This window comes from Chiloscyllium punctatum, chromosome 4, assembly GCF_047496795.1.
Source record: "Chiloscyllium punctatum isolate Juve2018m chromosome 4, sChiPun1.3, whole genome shotgun sequence".
NCBI lineage: Eukaryota > Metazoa > Chordata > Chondrichthyes > Orectolobiformes > Hemiscylliidae > Chiloscyllium > Chiloscyllium punctatum.
The window spans coordinates 18,791,277-18,817,177 of NC_092742.1; the positions used below are offsets into that span (position 1 = coordinate 18,791,277).

The 25,901-nt window shown below is 41.2% G+C and overlaps 1 protein-coding gene across 1 annotated transcript; it reads left to right on the forward strand.

The window, feature by feature from the left end:
- Positions 1-246: 246 nt before the first annotated feature.
- Positions 247-25,613, forward strand: coq6 (coenzyme Q6 monooxygenase). The gene is made up of 12 exons (XM_072568192.1): positions 247-506; positions 7,730-7,864; positions 8,722-8,780; positions 12,265-12,388; positions 14,248-14,378; positions 16,682-16,789; positions 16,916-16,978; positions 18,358-18,465; positions 20,092-20,294; positions 22,496-22,611; positions 24,261-24,427; positions 24,855-25,613. Exons 1-12 carry the CDS (start codon positions 320-322, stop codon positions 24,882-24,884), a joined length of 1,431 nt encoding a protein of 476 aa, XP_072424293.1. The 5' UTR covers positions 247-319; the 3' UTR covers positions 24,885-25,613.
- The last annotated feature ends 288 nt before the right edge of the window (positions 25,614-25,901 follow it).

The window sequence follows — 25,901 nt, forward strand, 5'->3', positions numbered from 1 at the left end:
CCCATAATTATTTTAACGTTATTCTCCCCACAATTCTGTAATTTGTCGATGGTGCTGTCTGAAACTATATTCATGTCCAGTAATTAAGACATTAAGTGAAATATTAGTGTAACTTTCCCTAAAATAGAGATAACGCGCAAGCGCTTCATGTCTTGCTGCACGTGCCCATGATTGCGTCAGCGCACACAGACTGTATTATGATTGGCTGGTTGCCCGCTAGACGGAAGTGGTATTGCGCACTTCCGCCCTGCAGCGCCATCTTGCCCCACTGGTTGGAAGGTGACCGTTGGTCAGTTATGAAGTCCGTGCCGCACGTGCCATGAGTCTGTGGAGAGGAGCGAGGTTGACGAGTGGCCTCCGCCCCCAGGGACTGGCCTGGCTCCTGCCGAGCGGTCCCCGCGGCAGGAGGGGATGTTCCTCCGAGCAGGAGAGCGGCCCTCCCGAGTTCTACGATGTGGTTATCTCGGGCGGCGGGATGGTTGGCACCGCTATGGCCTGTGCTCTAGGTAGGCCCCGGGGAGGCGGGGGGTGTGGGTGGTCTCCAGGTCCCATCCCCGGGGAGTGTGGGTGGTCTCCAGGTCCCATCCCCGGGGAGTGTGGGTGGTCTCCAGGTCCCATCCCCGGGGAGTGTGGGTGGTCTCCAGGTCCCATCCCCGGGGAGGCGGGGGGGGGGGGGTGGGTGGTCTCCAGGTCCCATCCCCGGGGAGGCGGGGGGGGGTGGGTGGTCTCCAGGTCCCATCCCCGGGGACCTCTCTATGCTGGATGATTTAGATCAGAGTGTATTGCTGGAAAAGCACAGCAGGTCAGGTAGCATCCGAGGAGCAGGAGAATCGACGTTTCAGGCGTGAGCCCTTCTTCAGGAATGTTCAGAATTGTGTTAATACCAGCCACTCATCTCATTTCATCGGGTGATCTCGCCCAATTACCTTCAGACTCGTAATCCCCCCCACCAACCCCATGCAGCCCACTTCCACTTCCTTCCCAAAACCCACAAACAGAACTGCCTGGGCAAACCCTCCCTGCTCCTGCCCCACCGAACCCATCTCTCCCAATCTCGACTCTATTTTTATTTCTCCCCTTGTCCCGTCTCTTCCCACTTCTGTGATTCTTGATTAGATTACCTACAGTGTGGAAACAGGCACTTCAACCCAACAAGTCCACACTGACCCTCCAAAGAGCAACCCATTCCCCTACATTTACCCCTTCACCTAACACTACGGGCAATTTACCTAACCTGCACATTTTTGTGCAGTGGGAGGAAACTAGAGCACCCGGAGGAAACCCACGCAGACACACGGAGAATGTGCAAACTCCACACAGACTGTTGCCTGAGGTGGGAATTGAACCCGGGTGTCTGGCGCTGTGAGGCAGCAATGCTAACCACTGTGGCACCCTGAGTTTCCAGTTCGTGGGCTGCAGCCATGAATGTGAAACCCCTTTACTTTATACATTCCCATCAGGCTGGTCTCAGGGCACTCTTGCTGTTTTCTGGAGATAAGGTCTGAACTGTCCCCAGCCACCACCACCACCTTCTGCCTGGCTGAGCTCATCCCCACTTTGAACAGCTTCTCCTTTTAACTCCGCTACTTTCTTCAACTCAAAGGCATGGCCATAGGTACCCAGATGTGCCTGTTTCCGTGGGGTACGTGGAGCATTCCTTGTTCCAAGCCTAGTCTGGCCCTAACCCACAACTCTTTCTCTGGTACATTGGTGATGCTATTGGTGCTGCTTCCCTCTCTTGGCTGGAATTGTATAAGTTAATAAATTTCACATCAATTTTCACCCTGTCCTCACCTTCACCTGATCCATCTGACCCCTCGCTTCCCTTTCTTGACATCTCTGGTCCCATTTTTGCAGATAGGCTGGTCGTCAATATCGGGGTAAAAACAATGACTGCAGATGCTGGAAACCAGATTCTGGATTAGTGGTGCTCGAAGAGCACAGCAGTTCAGGCAGCATCCAAGTGGCTTCGAAATCGACATTTCGGGCAAAAGCACTTCATCAGGAATAAAGGCAGTGAGCCTGAAGCATGGAGAGATAAAGTCGTCAATATCAACTACAAACCCACTGACTCTCAATTACCTTGACTATTTAGGGTGTAGGTTTGCTTGCTGAGCTGTAGGTTTGATATCCAGACGTTTCATTACCTTGCTAGGTAACATCATCAGTAGTAACCTCCAAGTGAAGCAAAGCTGTTGTCTCCTGCTTTCTATTTACATCTTTCTCCTGGATGGGGTTCCTGGGGTTTGTGGTGATGTCATTTCCTGTTTGTTTTCGGAGAGGTTGATAGATGATATCTAGATCTATGTGTTTGTTTATGGCATTGTGGTTGGAGTGCCAGGCCTCTAGGAATTCTCTGGCATGTCTTTGCTTAGCCTATCCTAGGATAGATGTGTTGTCCCAGTCAAAATGGTGGTTTTTTCCATCCATGTGTAGGGCTACGAGGGAGAGAGGGTCGTGTCTTTTTGTGGCTAGCTGGTGTTCGTGTATCCTGGTGGCTAACTTTCTTCCCATTTGTCCTACGTAGTGTTTGTGGCAGTCCTTGCATGGAATTTTGTAGACTACGTTGGTTATGTCCATGGGTTGTATTGGGTCTTTTAAGTTTGTTAGTTTTTGTTTGAGAGTGTTGGTGGGTTTGTGTGCAAACCAACCAATGGCATATCCATGGGATCTCCACTATCAGGATTCATAGCAGAAGTGGTAATGCAAGGACTAGAACAAACAGCCCTACCAACCATCAAACCAAAAAATCTGGGTCCACTACGTAGATGACACCTTTGTCATCACAAAACGAAACAAGATAGAAGAGACATTTAACATCATCAACAACACCCTCACAGGAATAAAGTTCACCAAGGAGGAAGAAACCGACAACAAACTCGCATTCCTGGACGTCATAGTCGAAAGAACGAACAACTGAGAACTACAAACCTGCATGTACAGAAAACCGACAAACACTGACCAAATACTCAACTGCACCAGCAACCATCCCAACACACACAAACGAAGCTGTATCAGAACACTATTCCAATGAGCCACCTCACACTGCAGCACAGACGAACTTTGGAAAACCGAGAACCACCTATACAACGTATTCAAGAAGAACTGATACTCAAAAACATACAGTCCGCAGGTTCCTCAAGAACAAACCACGACAAGCAGACCAAACACAGCCAGAAACCCTAACCACCTTACCATACATCAAAGAAGTTTCTGAAATGACAGCCAGACTACTAAGACCCCTCAGAATCCTAGTAGCACACAAACCCACCAACACTCTCAAACAAAAACTAACAAACTCAAAAGACCCAGTACATCCCATGGACAAAACCAACGTCATCTACAAAATTCCATGCAAGGACTGCCACAAACACTACATGGGACAAATAGGAAGAAAGTTAGCCACTAGAATACACTAACACCAGCTAGCCACAAAAAGACATGACCCTCTCTCCCTCGTAGCCCTACACACGGAGGAAAAAAACCACCATTTTGACTGGGACAACACATCTATCCTGGGATAGGCTAAGCAAAGACATGCCAGAGAATTCCTAGAGGCCTGGCACTCCAACCACAATGCCATAAACAAACACATAGATCTAGATACCATCTATCAACCTCTCTGAAAACAAACAGGAAATGACATCACCACATGCCCCAGGAACCCCATCCAGGGCAAACATATAAATAGAAAGCAGAAGACAATGGCTTTGCTTCACTTGGAGGTTGCCACTGATAATGTTACCTAGCCAGGTAATGAAACATCTGGATATCAAACCTACCGCTCAGCGAGCAAACCTACACCCTAAACCTCAACCTGAGCTACAAACCTTGCAAAATACCTTGAGTATACATGCTCATACCCAGCTTCCTAGAAAGACTGTCTTCCATTCTTCAAGTTTCTCTGTCCTGTCTGTTCTGAAGATGCCAACTTTGATGAGGGGGGGCCTCTGAAATGTCCACCTTCTTTCCCAACCGAGGATTCTATACTGTTTGTTGACCAGGTCTTCAGTATACAACTTATTTCCTGAACTTTGGCTTTCAACCCTCCCACAACTAAGATAAGGTCTCCCTTGTCCTCACCTACCATCCCATCAGCATCCACATCTAAAGAATCATTAAGCTGCTATTTCAGCCACTTCCAACAGGGTGTCACCACAAGAAACTTGGAGTCCTAGAGCTGTAGAGCATGGAAACAGAACCTGGGGTCCAACTCTTTCATGCTGACAAGATATCCTAAATTAATCTGCTAGTGTTTTGTCCATATTCCTCTAAACCCTTCCTGTTCATATACCCATTTAGATGTCTTTGAAATGTTGTAATTATACCAGCCTTCACCACCACCTCTGGCAGCTCATTTCATACACATACCACCCTCTGTATGAAAACATTGCCCCTTAAGTCTGTTTTAAATTTTTTCCCCTCTCACCGTAAACCTGCGACCACTAATTTTGGACTCCCCTACTCTGGGGAAAAGACCTTGGAACTTCACCCTATCCATGCTCTTCATGATTTTACAAATTTCTATAAGGTCACCCCCCAGCCTCTGATGCTCGAGGTAAAATAGCCTCAGCATCTCCCTATAGCTCAAACCCTCCAACCCTTGTAAATCTTTTCTGAGCTCTTTCGAGTTTCACCATATCCTTTCAAGAGTAGAGCTGAACACAGTATTCTACAAATGGCCGAACCAGTGTCTGAGACAGCCACAACATGACCTTCCAACTTTTATACTCAATGCACTGACCAATATAGGCAACTGTACCGAATGCCTCCTTTGCTACCCTGTTTACCTGTGACTCTACTCTCAAGGAATTATGAACCTGCGGTCTCTTTGTTCAGCAACACTCCTCTCGATCTTCCCATTAAGTTCACTTAACCTAGTCTATTCATTGCTCACAAAGCAGCCTCTACATTGGGGGTGCAAAGCGCAGACTGGCAATTGCATTGCAGAACACCTGCAATCTGTGTGCAAAAATGACCTTGAGCTTCTGGTTGCCTGCCATTTCAACACAACCAGGTTACCTGGCCAGCAACTTTATCTTGAGCTTGCTGCAGTACTCTGCAAAGCTCAGTGCAGGCTAGAAGAACTGCAACTCATTTTCCATTTGGGAACCTCTGCAGCCTTCTGGACTCGATATTGAGTTCACCAATTTTAGAGTTAGAATACCTTCTCCTATGTCCTTACTCCTACTCCATACATCAGGTCTTGTCGCCACTTGGGTTATTACCATTTTCAGCTGCTAATGGTCCCTATTAGCAGCAATTGAATCTCTCAGGCTGACCTTTGTCTAATTGTCTAATTTATGTCTCATGTTACTCCCTCCACCCCCCCCCCCCCCCCCAAATGTTTATCTTAAATACCAACCTTTTCCTAGCTACAATCAATTCCAGAAGAAAAGTTACTGGACTGAAATGCTAACTCCGTCTTCTCTCAACAGAAGCTGCCTGACCTGCTGAGCTTTTCCAGCAATTTCTGATTTTCTGTACCCAAGGTTCTTCGGATTTTTTTTTTGTTTAATGTGCTGATCCTGAACATTGTAGGTCCAAGCCCCACTCCAGATATCAGGCAGCATCCAAGGAGTAAGAGAATCGACGTTTCGGGCATAAGCCCTTCTTCCCGAAACGTCGATTCTCCTGCTTCTTGGATGCTGCCTGACCTGCTGTGCTTTTCCAGCAACACATTTTTCAGCTCTGATCTCCAGCATCTGCAGTCCTCACCTTCTCCCACTCCAGATATGCCAATCTAGACTGACACTTTATTTATCCTTATCTGCTGTCTCAAACTTTTTCATTGTTTGGACATTTGAGATTTCCTCTGGAATTTCTATATTGAAATGTTCTCTAAATTTCTTGACGTAACTGAGCTCCTTTAAGCCTACTACCATTTTAGTGAATCTCTTCTGTATCCTCCCAAGGCCTTGACGTCATTCTGGGTACCACACTTTAAGAATGGAATGAAACTCCAGTTGAAGCCACAAGTCTCTTGAGATTTAGGGTAAATTCCTTGCCTTCAAATGCTGTTTCTCTGTGGCTCAGTTGGAAATACTTCTGTCTCTGAGCCACAATATTGTGGGTTCAATTAAAGACTGCCACCCTCTAGTGGAGAATCAAGGGAGTGCTACACTGTTGGAATTCCCGAGAGATGTTAAAATGAAACATCATCTGAGTGGATGTAAACAATCTTATGGCAGTAATTTGAAGAGTAGGAATGTTCTCCCCCTAGTATCCTAGTCAACGTTTACTTTCCATCAGCATAAAAAAGTTATCTGGTCACTCGTACTGCTGTTTGTGCAAATAGGCTGTCTTATTTAATAGGAGAAAGTGAGAACTGCAGATGCTGGAGTACCAGAGTTGAAAAATGTGGTGCTGGAAAAACGCAGCAGGCCAGGCAGCATCCGAGGAGCAGGAGAATTGACGTTTCGGACATAAGCCCTTCTTCAGGAATGAAGGGCTTATGCCCGAAACGTCGATTCTCCTGCTCCTCGGATGCTGTCTGGCCTGCTGTGTTTTTCCAGCACCACATTTTTCAACTGTCTTATTAAATATGTTACAACAGTGACTATTCTTCCTAAATGCTTTAAATGCAAAGCTCTATGGAATATTTTTCAGTTATGAAAGGCACTAGAGAATTGCAAATCTCTTTATAAACTTGTTATTCATCATGAGACCTTACTATTCCTATATCCTGTTTATTATTGTACTATTGAATTTACCTTGCCTCTCCTCATAATTTTCTTCATTGAACGTTTTGCACTGATCTGTCCTCCTGAAAGTTATTCCTGACCATCTTGCTGTTTAGAGTATTTCTATATATTTTAACCTCTGCAAACTTTGAAGTTATATCTGATATACATCAAAAAGAGCAGAGGCATTAATGATGACCTCGCAATACCTCTGCATATTTGTTTGTAATCTGCTTTTTAAAAAAAATTACCACTAATCTGCTTTCTGTTTGTAACCATGCTGCTAGCTGCCCATTTAATCTCATGGATTTTAATTTTGCTGTCAAATCTATGAATTAAAGTGTCTCTAACTTTTCTCACTGCTGACCAGTACCTGTGGGTTTAGCCTCTTCCTGGTTATAAAATACTAATATTTACAATTGGTCTGTCCTCTAATTTCACCCCAAAGTCCAAAGAAAATCAGAAAACTTTCAGGAGAGTTTAACAATTTCCACCTGTGCTTCTCTCCAATACATACTTGATTCTTAATCTGCTTCAGCCTTCTTCTGACTAATATAATGATTTTTACAAAGTCAAATGGTGCAAATGCTTTCAAATTAAAGAGGTAGTTTTTCGAGTAAGGTCTCCAACTGCCCGGTGTGTAAATGTCATAGCAAGCCTGAACTATGTAACAAAGGAGTCTGGTTCAAAATATATCCTCTTAATTTTCTATTTCTATAATTAGTTGATTTACAGCACTGAAAGAAACAATTTTGTCTTTGGATCCATGCAGGAACTGTTGTAAAAATGACATGATTACTACTTTTAAAAGCAAATGGATTTGGAATTCAGAGGTTATTGGGAGGTAGACTGGGATGTGGAATTTGAAACAAACAGATCAGCCACAATCCTATAAAATGGTTTTTGCAGGCCTGAGGAGCTTAAAGTTCCACTTTTAACCATTTTGAATGTTCATGCGAATGATCTTTAAGCAATGACTGTCTTGTATAATGATATCAAATAATATTCAAGTTAATATCTATTACAGTATTTTTATTTCTCTGCAGCTTATGATCCAAATCTAACGGAGAAAAAGATCCTGCTTTTGGAGGCTGGAAATAAGAAAGCAGATGGACAGCTACCAGAATTGTATAGTAACCGAGTGAGCGCACTTACTCCAGGCACTGCAGCATTCCTAAGCCGTAAGTCTCAGTGGGCCCTTATACTTTTCATTTCAGTTGATGTTGTACTGCAGTTGTCATTTGTGGCGAGGTAGCATAGCTGCACTAAAGTTAATTTGTGCTGTCGAGCATTGTATTTGGCTATTCTTGTGTTACTTGCCTTAAGTGGCTGTAGGATGTACTTCAATATTCTGTCTCGCCAACCTGCTTCTATGGTAGTGCTTCCTCAACTAATTTCCAGAATCCATTTTAACTGTTGAAAATTAACTCTACCCCAAACAAAACCCAGTAGAAATAAAACAGCCTAGTTCATTGTATAATTATTAAAGTTCACGAATTATAGATCAACCTTTAATCATATATGAAAATGTGCTATTAATTAAAAACCTGCTATAAAAGTCTCAGGTTGTTAGAGGATGGGCTGCTATCAGTCATCACATCCTTATTGTCTGCTATTATCACTGCTCTAGGAAGTCTTTGTATTTAAATACGTATCTATATAGTTGTCATAGCACGCTTGCTTAGAGCCACTACAGCCAATCAAAATGTCCAACCTCAGGAGTTTGTCTTATGGTTGGTTAATTCCCACTGATGGGGCAATATGACGTCCGTGATTAATGTGATATTTTTATTCGTTGTGATGCATTTTGTTGTTTCTGTCACACCAACTTAGATTGTGACTTGTGGTTTTGGAACCATTCCTCGATACAAAGAGTAAAATGCTCTTTCAGTTCCTATTTGTGATCGTTGAGGTAAAGGGACATAGATTCTAAAAGACCATCAGCGCTTGTGCAGTGTGTGCATGCGCAAAAACAAAATACCAAAAAGGGACCTCTTCCATTATTTCAGCTTTATGTTTACAACATTTTCCTTCCTAGGTTTGGGAGTTTGGGATCATATATGCAACATGAGATACAAGCCATTCAAGAGAATGCAGGTAAAGCTTCAATGGCATTTTTATCGATTTTATTTCATTTTCTCAATTTATTTTTTTGTTCAGTTTCCAATACTGATCGAGAGTTTGGCCAGTGAGGTGCAGACTTACAAAGGGCATAGGCTCATGGTTCAACCTCTGGCCTGTGAGAAGTGTTGGTGAGTTATCACACAGTCTAGCTTGTTGATGGCATACTTTGCTGCCCCAGTGTGCATATGGCAGTGGAATTGCCAGTCAAGTGAGCTGCTTTGTTTTGGACAGTGTTGTGCTTCTTGCGTGTTTTTGCAGCTGCTTTCATCCAAACAAATGGAAAGTAGTCCATCATCATCCTGACTTGAGCCTTATGGCATTCAGGAGGAAAGTACTTATTGCATAATTCCTGCCTATGATGAAGCCATGGTATGTAATCCTCCCGGTGTTGGTGTTAGGCAACGTCAGTACCTGTAAAGAGACTGGGAATTTTAGTCATGTGAATGTGGTGTTGGAAAAGCACAGCAGTCAGGCAGCATCCGAGGAGCAGGAAAATCGGTTCAGGCAAAAGCCATTCATCAGGATTTTTGCCAGAAATGTTGATTTTCCTGCTTCTCAGATGCTGCCTGACCTGCTGTGCTTTTCCAGCACCACACTCTCTCGACTCTAACCTCCAGCATCTGCAGTTCTCACTTTTGCCTAGAGACTTTTAGTCAGGCTAATACTGGCAGTATTGCAATTACTCTGGCTTCCTCATGATACTTTGGTTAGGTATCACTGGTTAAAGAACCCTCTATGGACTTTCTGGCTAGAGTTCGAGGGAAGTACTATCTTTGAAGCAGCAATGACTTCCTATCCATCATTAGGTTCAAAGTGTAGATGGTTGCCACTGGTTGGTCTGTACTGATTGCAACTCTTCTGAGACTGAAACTGTTTATACTCACATGCAACTAGATTTAGACAAGATTCAGTCTTGGCTGAGAAGTGGCTGGAAACATTCATAACCCCCAATGCCAGGAAACAATTTTCTCCCCTTGATGTTAAATAATATTACCATTGCTGAATCCCCCACTAATTCAGGGATTACTATCAGCCAGATGCTTAACAAGACCAGACGCGCACATGTGCTATTGCTGTAAGAGCAGTATTTCTGATAAGTGACCTTACACCAAACTTCCTGAAGCCTTTCTGTCTAAAAAGCAAGAGTCAGGGATGTAAATGAATGTTGTCCACTTGTCTACATGAGTACAGCACCAACAAGACTCGACCTGAATGCTATCCAGGGCAAAGCAGCCCATTTGACTGGCAACCTATCTACCACCTTCAATATTCACTCCTTCCATCAACAATATAAGGTGGCAGCAGTATTTACATGTTGTGCTGCAACACCTCACTATGATTCACCCTGATAGCACTTTCCAAACTCTTGACCTCTATATTTAGAAGGGTGAGACAGCAGATACATGGGCATGCCACTGAGCAAATTTACTTCCCAAATTTCATCATGTTCTGACTTTGAACTACATCGCTGCTGGGCCAAAATCCAGGAGCTCCTTTGTGAACAGCTCTTGGTGTACTTGCACCAAATAGAACATGAACATTACAGTGCACTTTGGCCTTTGATGTTGCACTGATCTTTGAAACCAACCTGAAGCCCATCTATCCTACACTATTCCATTATCATCCATATGTTTATCCAATGACCATTTAGATGCCCTTAAAGTTGGTGAGTCTACTACTGTTGCAGGCAGGGTATCCATGTCCTTACTACTGAGTAAAGAACCTATCTTTGACATCTATCCTATATCTAAAGGCTCTTACTGTCCACCCTATCTCATCCTCTTATCATCTTGTATGTCCCTATTAAGTAACCTCTCAACCTTCTGTAACGAAAACAGCCTCTAGTCCCTCAGCCTTTCCTCATAAGACATTCCCACCATATTAGGCAACATCCTGGTAAATCCCCTCTGCGCCCTTTCCAATGCTTCCACATCCTTCCTATAATGTGACGATCAGAACTGTACACATTGCTCCAAGTGTGGTCGCACCAGAGTTTTGTACAGCTGTAACATGCACTCATGGCTCTTATACGCAATGCCTTTACTAATAAAAGCTAACACACCATACATTGTCTTAACAACCTTATCAACCTGGTTGGCAACTTTCAGAGGTCTATGCACATGGACATTGAGATCTCTCTGCTCATCCACACAACCAAGAATCTTACCATTAGCTCAGTACTCTGTATTCCTGTTACTCATTCCAAAGTGAATCACTTCACACTTTTTTCTGCATTAAACTCCATTTTTCACCTCTCAGCCCAGCTCTGCAGCTTATCTATGTCCCTTTGTAACCTGCAGCATCCTTCTGCACTGTCTACAGCTCCACCGACCTGAGTGGCATCCGCAAACTTACTAACCCATCATTCTACACCCTCATTCAAGTCATTTATAAAAAATGACAAACAGCAGTGGCCCCAAACCAATCCTTGCAGTACACCACTAGCAACTGAACTCCAGGATTAACATTTCCTGTCAACCTACCACCTTCTGTATTCTTACAACTGTAGTCACATTCAAGAAATGGACTGAAGCCTTTGAAGAAAGCAGCTTGCCACCATCTTAACAAGAATATGGAAGATACATGCTGCCTTGCTAGCAATGTCCACATTCATGAATGAATAAAATAAAATGTTGGGATTAGGATCAGCTGTTTATTATTACCTGATTTTGGCTTTGGGAATGAGCCACTTTTAGTTGGCCTGAGCAACCCTGAACGAGAGATTGGATAAATGAATGATAAACCATTGCTACTGTCACAGTGTACTGTGCCTTGATGATGGACGTCCCCAGCGCGCACACAGTCCAGCTCAGCAGTAATAAATTGCTTTATCTCTAACATATACCATCCTGGCTGAAGTGAAGAGTAAACAGTTGAATGAGGTTTTGCTGTCTGTAGAACTGTAAAATTTGGGACTTCAGAAGATGATTGTTAATATGAGAAATGAAAGAAAGGACAGTATAGTTGGCATTTCCAAGTGATTGAACAAATCCTCCTTGTTTGATCTCATCACCTAACTTTGTATGCTAAAGGAAGAAAATAGAAAATTGGTAAGGCAAAATGGAGACTTGATCAAGGTTTTATAAGTTTGTAAAGTGATTTATTGGTAAAGGTAGGAATCCTTTCTGGTTACTTATGAACTGGGAGTAAAATGAAGTAATCCTAAGATGAATGCAAGCCGATCGTCATTTTTACAGTAACTACCTTACCCCCCTCGTACACAGTGTCATTAAGTTTCAAGCATTTGTGAGAGGAAAAAGATATGTTTTAATTCCTCAAATGGTTTAGGAAGATGGGGCAAGCCATGAGAACAGATCAATAGAATGACCAAATTGACAGGCTGGGCTGAACAAACTGGTATTCCTGGATCCTTTCTTGACTGGTTAGCTTCTTAACATGTTCTGTTGCATAAGCGAGAGTGAACTGTGTCTCTAAACTTCACTTGCTTTCTACTCAGGTTTGGGATGAATGTTCAGATGCAATGATTACATTTGACAAAGCTAACCTATTGGAGGACATTGGCTTCATTGTTGAGAATGACGTGATATTGTCAGCTTTGTCTAAACAACTGACTGCTGCTGGTAGGTGTTGATCTCTCAAAAGCTACTGAATGCTTTTAAAAACAGGGTGCTGAGGTAATTACAGTGCTATGAAGTATAAGCAATGCATCAAGTGTGACCTTGTAATTTCACTTCCATTTGGATTTGTTCACTTTTTCTTCTAAAGGTGCTGACTGAGGGTGATTCCCTAAATTTAACCTATCACTTAGTGTCTTGCTTTAGCATCAGTCTTTCAGATGAGATATTAAACTGAGACTCCATCTGGGCTCTTGGAAATGTTTTTAAAAAAAATCAGCATTGTTTTGACAAAAAGGCAGGGTTAGCACTTTATAATGGCTATAACAATAGTTTTTAAGCATTCATTCAGGGAAGCAGAGTGGGTTTGGCATTTATCACTCATTTTATATTTGTACTTGAGAAGCATAGGAACGGGTATAAGCCCATTTGACGCCTCAAACCTGCTCAGTCATTCAGTATGATCTTGGCTGATCGTTGAGCACATACCCTAATCCTGTCTTCCCCAAGATCCCTTTAGACTCAAGAACTATATCTACCTCCTCCTTGAAAACGCATAATGTTTTGACCTCAACCATTTTCTATGGTAGTGAATTCCACAGTATTACCAGTCTCTGGTTTCTCATTTATCTCAGTCCCCCTGGTTCTGTAAAGTGATGGTGAGCACATTACTAAACTGCTGTAATCCAGGTGGTGTAGAGTCACTATGTGCTGTTTGGAAGACAGGTACAGTCAAAGGAGTCTTGGTGGATTCTTGCATTGCTTCTTGTTGATGTAACATACTGCTGTCACTTTGAGTCAGTGCTGAACTAGATGATCTAGTCATGATTTCATTGCTCTATAAAGATTTGCTGCTGCAGGATGGAGCAGGAAGAAATTTTGCTCTTCTTTAGCAACAATAATTTGCATTTATACAGTGCATTTAACACAGTTCAGTTTAAAAAAAAAAGTCCCAATACACATCACAGGAAGCTGTCAAGTAAAATGTGACACTGAACTACAGTGCATACAATCAAAAACTTGGTTAAAGAAGTTGCTTTAAAGAGAGAGTTGATGAAAGGGCGTGCCATACCTTAGGGTCCAGCTAATTAAAGTTTGCCAGTGATGGTGATGAATATCAGGGCTGTGCAAGAGGGTCAGAATTGGAGGAGCACAGAAATCTGAAAGGGTTGTCCAACTTCTTCCAAAAGAGAAATAAAGAGGCAAGGGAGGGAATTCCAGAGCTTAGCCAAGGCAGCTGAAGGCATGGTTGTCATTGATAAAGTGATTGAATAAGTGGCCAAATTTGGAGAAACACGTATCATTTAAAGGCTTGGAGATATCAGAGGAGTGAGTCAGAGATTTAAAAACCAGAATGTGAATTTGTAAAATTGAGGTGTTTCTTAACCTGGAGCCAGTGTACATCAGTAGGGATGGGGGTTAGGAGTGAGTGGAACTTGGTGCAATTTAGGAATTCTTCCTATAGGACATGAAGGACACCTGTGGCAGGTGGTGAAATAAGACCATAAGAGAAAGGAGCAGAAGTTAAGCCATTCAACCCCACCATTCAATCATAGTTGATCAGTTTCTCATTCCCATTTTCTGGCCTTCTCCCCGTAACCCTTAATCCTCTTGACAATCAAGGACCACCTATCTCAATATTAAATGTACTCAATGACAAGGCCTCTACAGTCTGTGGCAATGAATTTGGTAGATCCACCACTCTTCTTATCTCTGTTCTAAAAGGTCTTCCCATTATCTAAGGCTCTGGCCTCCAGTCCCAGCCTGTCCTACCAATGGAAACATCTTCCTGACATCCACTCTGTCCAGGCCATTCAGAAACTGCAGAGAACCATGAAATAGATTTGTGTTTTGTTTCCCCTCAGACAGGGTGCATGTATTATACAGGAGCAAAGTGGTGAACTATACGTGGCCAGAACCAAGCCTAACACCTGATATGAACCCATGGGTGCAAATTGAACTTGCTGATGGGAGTAAACTTCAGGCATCAGTACTGGTAAGCAATAGTGAAATCAAACTCTCAGCATGTGATGAACATGTCATCTTTTTAATTTTTACCCTGTTCCCTTCCTGACTAGAGGTGTCACTTCATTATAGAGTACACTTCAGGGTACACTGCAGTCCTTCTGGTGCCTTTGACTGGTCGTTATATACGTTGTCAGTCATCCTCAATGTTGGGTCAGATATCCCAGCTGATTCTGATCCTACTCTCACTTGGCATCTGCTTATGTTTTCTGAGAGATGAAACCTGACCAATTGTCCAGGTTTCCTTTGCTTTCTTCTCCCATCCAAGATTGGAGACATGAAGCTCTGATGTAATGTCCCTGGCACTGTCCCACACAGTCCTGCATTTTAATCCTGGGACCTTCTGTTGAGTTCCATGAAAGATGGTGTACTTGCCTGACTGCAGGATGCTTTCACCCATTACACTGCATTTGAAACTTGAGGGTGTCTACGTGTAATAAAGCTCAGAAAATGGGCTTGAGGCTCTAGAATCTGTAAAGAGAAAAGTCATGCTAAGGTCTTAGGTGTAAATCACCTTGAAGGTACACAGTTTATGACCAATCCCACTGCATATTCTTATGCGGTTATTTTTTATTGATATTTGGTCAGCATTGTTATTTCTTATTGATTTGCAGCAGGAAGGTTTGCAGTGAAGGGAGGTGTGCGGTGCAGTATATCTCATTGGGATAGTGTGCTGGAAGTTGATCCCCACTATTCCTCGAGTCATCATAAAAGTTAAAGATTTTTAAAAGTATTCTTTCTCAATTTTACCTGTCTTTTAGACCCAAATTAATAGAAAATATGGAACAGGTTTTTGTTCTCAACAAAAAGCACTATTTATTACAAGTAATTAGATTCTAGCTGCAGGTAAACAGTTATGAACTGTCATCATACAACCCTACTAATTAAAATTAATTCCCCTTTAAACTCACGCACACTAACACATGCAGAGACATGCACGCACATGAAACAATGTAGCTTTTCCCATTTCCAATATCCTTCGGGCAGGGAATGTAGTAGAATTATAGGGATGGTACAGCATGGAAACAGACTCATCAATGCCGACCAGACATCCTAACCTAATCTAGTCCCATTTGCCAGCACTTAGCCCTTATCTCTCCGAACCCTTCCTAATCATATACCCATCCAAATGGCTTTTAAATGTTGTAATTGTACCAGCTTCCCCTATTACCTCCAGCAGCTCATTTTGTGCATGCAATACACCCTATGTGAAAAAGTTGCCCCTTAGATCCCTTTTAAATTTTTCTTCTCTCACCCTAAACCAATGCCCTAGAGTTCTGGATTCACCCACCCTGGGGAAAAGACTTTGTATATTTTCCTTATCCATGCCCCTCGTGATTTTATAAATGGCTATAAGGTCACCATATAGTCTTTGACGCTCCAGGGAAAACAGCCTCCGACTTTTCAGCCTCTTCCTTTAGCTCAAATCCTCCAACCCTGTCCACATCCTTATGAATCTTTTCTGAATCCTTTTAAGTTTCACAACATGCTTCCAAGAGAGAAAGACTAGAATTGCACACAATATTCCGAAAGTGGCCTGACCACTGTCCTGTACAGCTGCAACATGACCTTCCAATCCTATACTCAATACTCTGACCAATAAAGGAAAGCATACCAAATGCCGCCTTCACTATCCTATCTACCTGCACCTTCACTTTCAAGGAACTATGAGCCTGTACTCCAAAGTCTCTTTGTTCAGCCACACTCCCCAGCACCTTACCATTAACTGTATATGTCCTGCTCTGATTTGGCTTTCCAAAATGTAGCACCTTGCATTTATCTAAATTAAACTCCATCTGCCACTCCTCTGCCCATTAGACCATCTGATCAAGATCCTGTTGTACTCTGAGTTAACTTTCATCTCTCTCCACTAAGCCTCCAATTTTGGTGTCATCTGCAGACTTACTAACTATACCTCCTATGTTCACATTCAAATCACAAAAAAACAATGGATCCAGCACTGATCCTTGTGGCACACCATTGGTCTGCAGTCTGAAAATCTGAAAGAAGTTGAAGTTCTACATATTCTTCTACATCCATACTGTATTTCATTGTGCACATTGAATAAACTGATTAATTGTCATAATTATCCCCAAATTAAATCTACCTGTGATGTATCAATAATGTAATGTCAAAAGTCATCTAAAACATATGGACTAGAGGACCCGGGTTGCGGGAATGGTAACTGATCACATCCATGGTGTTGATGTAATTACTGTTTTCTGATTAGTTAAGCTTGACTACATGAAAAGATAATATCTTTCATCCAAATAGATTGGTGCAGATGGTCCAAACTCAATGGTGCGGAAGTCTGCTGGTATTCAGACCATGCAGTGGAAATACGATCAGTCTGCTGTGGTTGCTACCCTTCGTCTTGCTGAAGTAAGTAGATGACTGAGAATGTACTCGAACAATTGACAGATGTCTGTGCAAAACTATTTAATTTGTGAATGATGTGTGAGATTGTCATTGCTTCCAACTAATTTTTTCTTTCTTTTAAATCTTTAGCCTACTGACAACAATGTGGCTTGGCAGAGGTTTCTGGTGACTGGGCCAATTGCAATGCTTCCGGTACACTTCAGTTTCAATTTGAATTTACTTTCTAAACTAAGATGCAGATTCTCTGAAACCATTGTATTAAAAAGTTTGTCATTAAGTCAGAGACCTTGGTTAAAATGTTCATGATTGCACAATCCTTTTATGAGTACACAACATTGAATATATCATATTTGTAGCCCAGAAGCCGTTCATGACCTAACAAGTTAATACTATTGTTTGTTTCACATGAAGGGGTTACAAGGAGGTGAATCAACTTATCCTTTTATTCCTTTCTCCCTCTTGTGTTTATCTAACTTTCCCTTCAATGCATCCATGCCATTTGCCTCAACTACTACTTCTGATCGTGAGTTCATTTTTAAGTGTTCGAATCAATGCTTTCAGTGTAAACGATTTCTGAACAGAAAGAGGTTCAGATCCATCTAGTTTGCCTTCTACAGTTGTGCTGATCACCTGCTACGTGGATAATGGCAGTTGTTCACTCCTCATTATAGTGGCCAACTGGTCCAGATGTAAGACGAGGAAATGCCAGTAGTTGAGAACTTGGGAATGTTTGGACCCAAAGTCACCTGTTCCTTAAAAGCATGCTGCACTTAACCATCTGTCATGTCTTAGATTACTTTTCTATTCTGTTTGTATTTGAATAAATCAGAGTTCACAGTACACACAAAAAAAGTTATGGACAGCGAGAAATACTGGGAAAGTAGTTCAGTGGTTCCTGATCACAAAGGTTGGTGAGATGATTCTTTTGCTGATCATTAGGATGCTTCCACTGATTTGTAAGAGGCAGGGGGTGGCTGGTTCACTTAAAAGTCACAACTTATAGCAACAGCTGAAGGAAAGATAAAGGTTTTCTTCAAAACAAAAGTGCCTTTTATTGCAGAGAGTTGCTGAGCTGGTGCTGATCTGAAGGTTTCTCTGCAAGCTATTCACTTACTTGAGGACTAATCACAGAATTGTTGGCAGGCAGAAGATGTTTGTCCTGTAACTGGTCTCTAGTCTACAAAGTAATCTGCTACTTGTTGCCAACTAAAGTTCCATTTGTACACAGCCCTTTTGCTCCAGTTCGTCTTATAACCATTGCTATAACCAACCCACAGTCGTACAAGCAGTGTTCACAATAAGTATAAAATTACTTGCATTCATAGCAGGCAGCAACCCTTCGAATCCCTAGTTTTAAAACAGTTTGTTCTTCATTTAAGTCCCAGTTTTAAAAAAACACCATGAAAATAAAAAGACATGGTCTTTATAATGGACATTGCAAATCAATTCTTGTAGGAGCTGTTACCAGCTGTAAGTGACTAATTTTGGGCAAAGAGTGGGGTGCATTTTAATATCATTGTATAAGAATGGTTAGGTCTGACTAATGCAATCTTTGAACTTTGTCTCTCTAGCTGTCTGATAATCTCAGTTCCTTAGTGTGGTCAACTTCCCACCAGCATGCATCTGACCTGCTCAGTATGGATGAAGAGACATTTGTGGATGCCATCAATTCAGCTTTTGTAAGTGAAATGTGAAGATGGGGCTACTAAGTGCATAGTTGAATTGGGATGTTGCACATTGGATATTGGTCAATGCAGAGTTCAGGCAATGTTCATCCATGAGAGAAAAGAATAAATTAGACTTGCTGTTTGCGCTAACTCTGGAATGCCAATGCACGTTGTCGAGCTCTAATGCCTATCTAACTGTCTTATTATTAGTGCTGGTGAGTAGGAACGCTGTCTGCCGAACTTCCTGCTGTTACTTTTTTTTTCATAGCTGTAAGTCAACATCTAAATTATTTATGTAAGCACTTAGAATTGAAATCTTATATGTAAGTAGCTGTTTTTGAACACGTAATTGGAATTTCTCGCTAATAGGTGACACTATGAAGTAATTTCTAAAGACGGCCTGTTTTGCTGTTCACTTAACAATTAAACAGCGCAGGATGATGAGCAATTCATCAGCAATTATTTATACTTAGACCATTGAGTAAGGTGATAGGATGGGTGAAGGCATTGAATTGTTTAATCAGCAGTGATTATATTGAACGACTAGGTCTTTTGTAAGGTTCAATGGACTGAAAGACATCCTCGTGTTCCTAAGTTCTGAGATATATTACTTAAAAGTCAATATTTACTGTAAAGACTCCGAAATGAGAATCTGAAAGCAAAATTTCTCTTTCAAGACCGGTTAGAAAATTGAGGGAAAAGAAATTGAAACTTCTGTTGCTGTGAATTTTTTAAAAAATCAAGTGATCAGATTTAATGTATTAAGTGGGTTTCTGTGAGGCTGTGCTTTGCAAACCCATTTCCTACTGCTTTACAGCGGAGGTGTGCTTATTTTTTCTGTATTGCCTGGAGTTCTCCCAGATGTGAATATTCTTCTGCTATGAAAGCAAGCTGGAGACTTGATTGAAACAATTAAATTTTTTTCATTTTCTGTACTTGCTCATTTACTCATGCTGCTGTGTGTTTCTACTAGATTGGCAGCCTCCAGCACTTGTGTCCTGACAGTAGGGTCCATGTGTGATGGGCTGCTTGCCCAAGGGGGAGTTAGTGAGCATTATTGCTAAACTGGATTTGCCTTTCCTGGAACATTCTTTGAACATGTAATTGGAAGTTCTGGCTAATAGGCGACACTATGAAGTAATTTCTGAAGTCATGAATACCTTGTGTGGCTTTCATTTGGCTCTGCTACATCACTGTAACAAAATCAGCAATTTACTATGCAGAAAACTGTTCAGTTTTATTGTAGTTCACCAGGGTGGTGCTCATAAACTTGGGTGTTGGTTAGCTCAGTTGGCTGGACAGCTGGTTTGTGATGCAAAGTGTTGCCAAAAGCATGGGTTCAATTCCTGTATTAGTTGAAGTCACCATGTAGACTCTACCTTCTTGACCTCTCTCGCATCTGAGGCTTGATAACCCTCAGGTTAAACTCAGCATCAGTTGTCTTTTTAATGAAAGAGCAGCCCTATTGTCCTCTGAAACTATGGCGACTTTACCTCTATTATTGAATAAATATTTAAGACAAACACTCTATTTGTACTAATTGCAATATGATATTTTGATTTGTGATAAAATGGTGCTAAAGTTCTGATTTCTGCAAAACTTAAATGTTAATTGATATTTTGACTTTCTGTTTTGTAGTGGAGCAATGAGAATCACTCTGAATTTGTTGACACTGCAAGCTCTATGTTAAAGACAGCTTTAATGTTCCTGATGCCATCTGGCACATCGGTACGTCAGCTGCCACCAAGCGTGGCTCACATTGACCCAAAAAGCAGGGCTATGTTTCCACTTGGATTGGGTCATGCCACGAAGTATGTTAGACCACGTGTTGCTCTCATTGGGTAAGATCAATTCCCTATCCCTATCTCCTACATTGTGACCCATCTGAGATCGAAAGTCTGGGAAGCCAACTTGTGTGCTGGTATTATCATTGGGAGGTGTCCCTTTGTATGCTGCAGGCAACTATTTGATCCTTGCACTGTGGCCCTTTAGACAGGACAGTAAAAACCTGAAGCTGCCTTTTGGAGAATTCTTGTATCTTACTGTTCACAGCAAGGCAGGTTGAATGCTGCAGATGTCTGCTCCATCCATGATTGTGTTCTCATGTGACCTTGCAAACACACTTAGCTTTCCTAGGTTCTGGAATTTTCTCCTTCAGCCCCTCTCCTTTTAAAGAGCTCCTCAAGAAATCTCCTTAAATGACTGTGTGTTTGATAATGCTCTTGTCAAGTGCCTTAGGCTATCTTACTATATAAACAGTATAACTTAAATGTAAAACAAAGAACTGCAGTTGCTGGAGATCTTAAACAAAACACACAGGTATTGCTGAGAGACCCAGCAGGTCTGGCCACACCTGTGGAGTGAAAACAGAGTTAATGTTTTGAGTTCAGTGACCCTCCTTCAGAAGTTCTGAGGAACATTAACTCTATTTTCACAATTTAAATGTAAATTGCTATTGGTCAGTGCAAATTTAAACGCATGCTATTGTTAGTGGAGCAAACTAATGGGCTGAATGGCCTATTTCTGCTCCTACATTTTATGGTCTTAAAAACCATGTCTCAAAATCAAATTTTCACAAAATTCAAAAGAGTTTCTTTTTAAATTCACTCGTAGTATGTGAGTGTTGCTGGCGAGCCAGCATTTATTGCTGTCTTTGTTGTTATTGCTGTGAGCTACAAATCTTCTCAAAACTCACTAAAATTTATTACTGTCCTTGAGAAGGTGGTGGTGAGCTGTCACCTTAAACTGCTGCAGTTCCTGTGCTGTAGGTTGATCCACAGTGCCCTTAGGGAGAGAATTCCAGAATTTTGACCCAACTTCAAGTTTTACTGAGGGTTTGAGAATGCCCCGTTTGAAAGGTTAATGGAACTTCAGCAGTAACCTTCCACAGGAAATTGTATCTCCGTTTAACTTGAGAATCCATAGGAAAGAATGGGAGTTCTGCTGAGCACAGATGCAATGGATCAAATAGTTATCTTTGCTATACCATTCTAAGTTTTATTTGAGCTGCAAGTGCCAAAATTGTCATTGTAGAAACTGATTAAATAATTAATATAATTCTATGATGCAAGGAGCAATATTAGTGTATATAAGGCTGATTAAATGGGCCTTGGGTTTATAAAGCACTCATATAATGTGTCTCAACACGTACGCAATCAATTAAATTACTTTTGAAAGATGAAAATATCATTGGATTTCAGATCTTTTCATTACCTCAGGCCATGCCAGTATGCATTGAAGCCAGTGAATTTTTTTAAAAACTATGGGCATTACTGTAATATAGGAAACAGAACAGCCAATTTGATAACAGCAAGCTTCCTCAAACAACCATATGTTGTGGACAAAGATTTAGTGAAAGGATATTGTTTTGGGATAAAAAGTGTCATTGGGTTCACTTGAGAATGAAGATGAAAATCTATTTCATGTCTCATCAGAAAGATAATACTTCCTGCAATGCATCATTCCGTCACTGTTGTGCTGGAATATTAACTGAGACTTTCATGCTCATATTTGGATTAAGACAGGAACCCACAAGTCTGTCAGGCCAGAGAGGTACAAGTGAACCATGGCTGATTTTGAAGTTGTTAGAAAACACTCGACTTTCTGAAAATAAGAAACTGCACCATCACCAGGCCTACTCAGATGAATAAACAGTTAATCTGTTTTCGCTGTTACAGGTTGAGAACTGTACAGAGATATTCTAATGTTAGTTCAGCTCCTTTTGTGGGCTTCAATAATTTTGATAAGTTAGCTTTTATAATATCATTATTTGTTGGGAGAATAAAAACCCTCTTCAATATGCAAAGTGACAAATCCAACGACGTTGTCCTGCTAAATAAACATGCACTTTCTGCATAATTTAAATAGTGTGTGGAAAGGTCTGAGTATTTATATTTTGATTTTCCTTTCTCGATTGGAAATGATGAAAGTAAAATCTGGTTGTCTTGATATGACTGGATCCTCCGACTAGTGACTTGGTAGGGAAAATTGTTTCATTGTTTAATAAATATTCTCTTAATTTGTAATTTCCTTCCTTTTATAGGGATGCTGCACACAGAGTTCACCCATTAGCAGGGCAGGGAGTCAACCTGGGTTTTGGGGATGTTGTTAGTCTCTCTCAACATCTCAGCGAGGCAGCCTACAATGGCAAAGACCTAGGTAGGACAACCTTTGTCTCTGGCTAGTTTAACTGTAAATGGGGTCATTTTTGGTGATGAAGGCTGGTTTTTAAAAAAAACACTAGGTTCTCATACTAAGAATTCTCACTTTAATGCACTGTGTAGACTTTGCAAGTTTTCATCCTGGATATCCCATTTGGGTTCTCATTCCTATAATTTATGACTACTTACTCCCATTTCTGACCCACTCATCTGCCAAGTGAAGCTGATTGTGAGCAGGTAACCTCCTGAGGTCGGAGGTACATTTGTGTGATTGGTATGTCTTCACTCTGCTCCCAAAACCTGGCTGATTAGCTGAGGAAAGCATTATAGCTTTGTCTCAGTGTTCCTCAAGGCATTTATGACCAAATACAGCATTCTGGTGAACCAGTGTTTAAAAGCTAGAAATAATTGACCTCGGGCTACCATCATTGTACACTCCCAGAGTTAAGATAATCTTGTGCCTGATGTTCCTCCCCATTAACGTTGCCCACTGCCAGTGGATAGTTGTCAGAAATGCTGGCTTTTTCTTTATAAATCTCCAACATCCTAGCCAAGGACACTGATACCATTTTCAGTATTCGAACTGATACCAGCTCAGTGCAGATCAAAAATTGAACCTCGCCTTTGAATAACAGCATGAATATTGGTAGTGTTTTAATCTATCTCAGTTGGGGTGAGACTTGCAGCAGTTCAGAATTGAACAGGAAGTGGACTCTATTGTGTCTGCATCAACTGTCTGAGCGTTTTAACCTGGTGCCTATCTCCTATCCTTTCCTTTTTTTTCTGTCAGAAGGATGTTGTGAAACTTGAAAGCATTCAGAAAAGATTTCAGGATGTTCCCAGAGGATTTGAGCTATAGGGAGAGGCTGGATAGGCTGGGGCTGTTTTCCCTGGAGCGTCGGAGGCTGAGGGGTGACCTTTATAGAGGTTTATAAAATCATGAGGGGCATGGATCGGTTAAATAGACAAAGTCTTTTCCCTGAGGTGGGGGAGTCAAGAACTGGAGACCATAGGTTTAGGGTGAGCGGGGAAAGATATAAAAGGCACCTAAGGGGCAACATTTTCACGCAGAAGGTGGTGCATGTATGGAATGAGCTGCCAGAGGAAGTGGTGGAGGCTGGTACAATTACAACATTTAAAAGGTATCTGGATGGGAATATGAACTGGAAGGGATTAGAGGGCTATGGGCCAAGTGCTGGTAGGTGGGACTAGATTGGGTTAAAATATCTGGTTGGGCATGGATGAGTTGGACCGAAGGGTCTATTTTCGTGCAGTGCTTCTCTAATACTCTAAATAATCAGCCACTACTGCTTTGAACACCTCAGTTGAATGAGTAATTCATCAAACTGCTTTTTTAAGCAGTTATAAAGAATAAAACAACTACTTATAGGCTGAATTTCCAGCTATATCATGGGGGTTTTTTATTCTTTGATGGAATGAGAGTATCACTGGCTAGGCCAGCACTTATTGCCCACCCCTAATTGTCCAGAGGGTAATTAGATATAATCTGCTATATTGTCCTCAGACTTTTACTTATAATACTTTACAACTTATTTATCTAAGCACCATTTAACTAGTGGAATTGAGTTGACTGCTGTGCATTTTAACCACTGCCATCATCAACCATTGTTTCCTCTGTTTATCTAGGATCTACCAACCACCTCAATGCATTTGAAACAGAGCGTCAGAGACATAATCTCCCTGTCATGGCTGCAATAGACCTGCTGAAAAGATTATATTCAACTAAAAGTATACCATTGGTCTGTCTGAGGAGTCTTGGTCTGCAGGCAACAAATGCATTTGTACCTATTAAGGTAATCAGTTTATTATTTGTAAGGATGAGAGTTATGGAATAACACACATTAGGATATCGAATGATTTCCACTGGTCTATCAATTGGTAGGAATTGACAGCTAAAATTGGTTTGACATTAGAAACAAGGAAGAATGGAGAATGCATTTTCATGGGGGTTATCAAAATAAGCATTTGCTTGTGGACTCTGTTAATTTAGTCAGTACTTGAATGATAAATACTAAAAGGTTTAAAAAAAGGGTTAGTTGTTTCAGCCAATGTTGCTTTTACATAACTTAGTGGCTATTGTAAAATTACATTGACAGAAACCTGGGAGCAGGGTCATGTGCTCTCACTTCAAGGATTTTTTTTTGTTTTAAACAAAATGTTATAAAACCGGCTTGGGTTATGTTTGATATTTTATTAATAAACTTTTTCCATTATTTCCAGGAGCAAATCATGGCATTCGTCAGTAGGTGAATCATATTTCGCATCTATCTTGGATTTCTTCTATCTCTGGAGGATTGCAAATTCTAGCTGCTAGGAAACTTTTTTATTTGAGTTCCCGTTGTTCACTGTAAAGGACTGATTTGTTATATTTTCTAATTTATTACATTGGAATGGAATACATAGTCTAGTACAAATCAAATATTTACTATCAAATTCCTTGTCAGCCTGCATCCAAAATAGTGTGCCACAGAACAGTGAACAGCATGGATGGTGAATGGTACAAGAAATCCAAAAATAGTCAGAATGACCTCATCGCCCACTCACTGGTGAAGTTTGTTTGTGGTTTGTGACAGTCCAATGCATGATTAAATCTTATAAATTACAAATTAATTCAGGTTGATGAATCATAACGTGATGAAAAAGAGAGAAGCCGCCTGAATGCTTAAATGCATTGAATTGTTACGCTGTAGAGCAAAATGTACACTCTGATTGCTATCATTTTGTTTATGGGAAGGGACACTGTGAATTGTTTTGTGTGAACAGTATGCACAGACGTCAGATAGTAGTGTACATTGAACTATCACTGTGTTTCAAGAAATCTGAGCCTCTTGTACCTGATGCAGTCTGGGTCTATCAGGGTTAAGAGAAAGCAAACCGAGACAGATACTATAAGAGTTAATTAACACTTACAAATGGTATTTTTATAAAATAAGGCCAAAATAGTGAAATTACATATCAGAAATAAAAGTAATACTCATGTTTTGTGATTTGTAAACTTACTAATTTTGATGTAGATACATTGTGAACTGGTATTGCAAGTGGTGTCTTCAGAAGTGAGGGATCTTTTTGAAGTGAATGGTCACAAAATAGCAGGATTTCTACAAGTTAAGTTTGCAAATTAAGCAAATCTTTCAGATGTTTCCTGGGTGAACTCTGGTAGTCCTGTGCCATTTGGCTCAGACCATCAGTGAACTTGGGTATAGATTGACTTTCCATATTTTCCTACTATTTTTACTGGAGCAGGATGCAATTGCTTCCAGAGTTCTG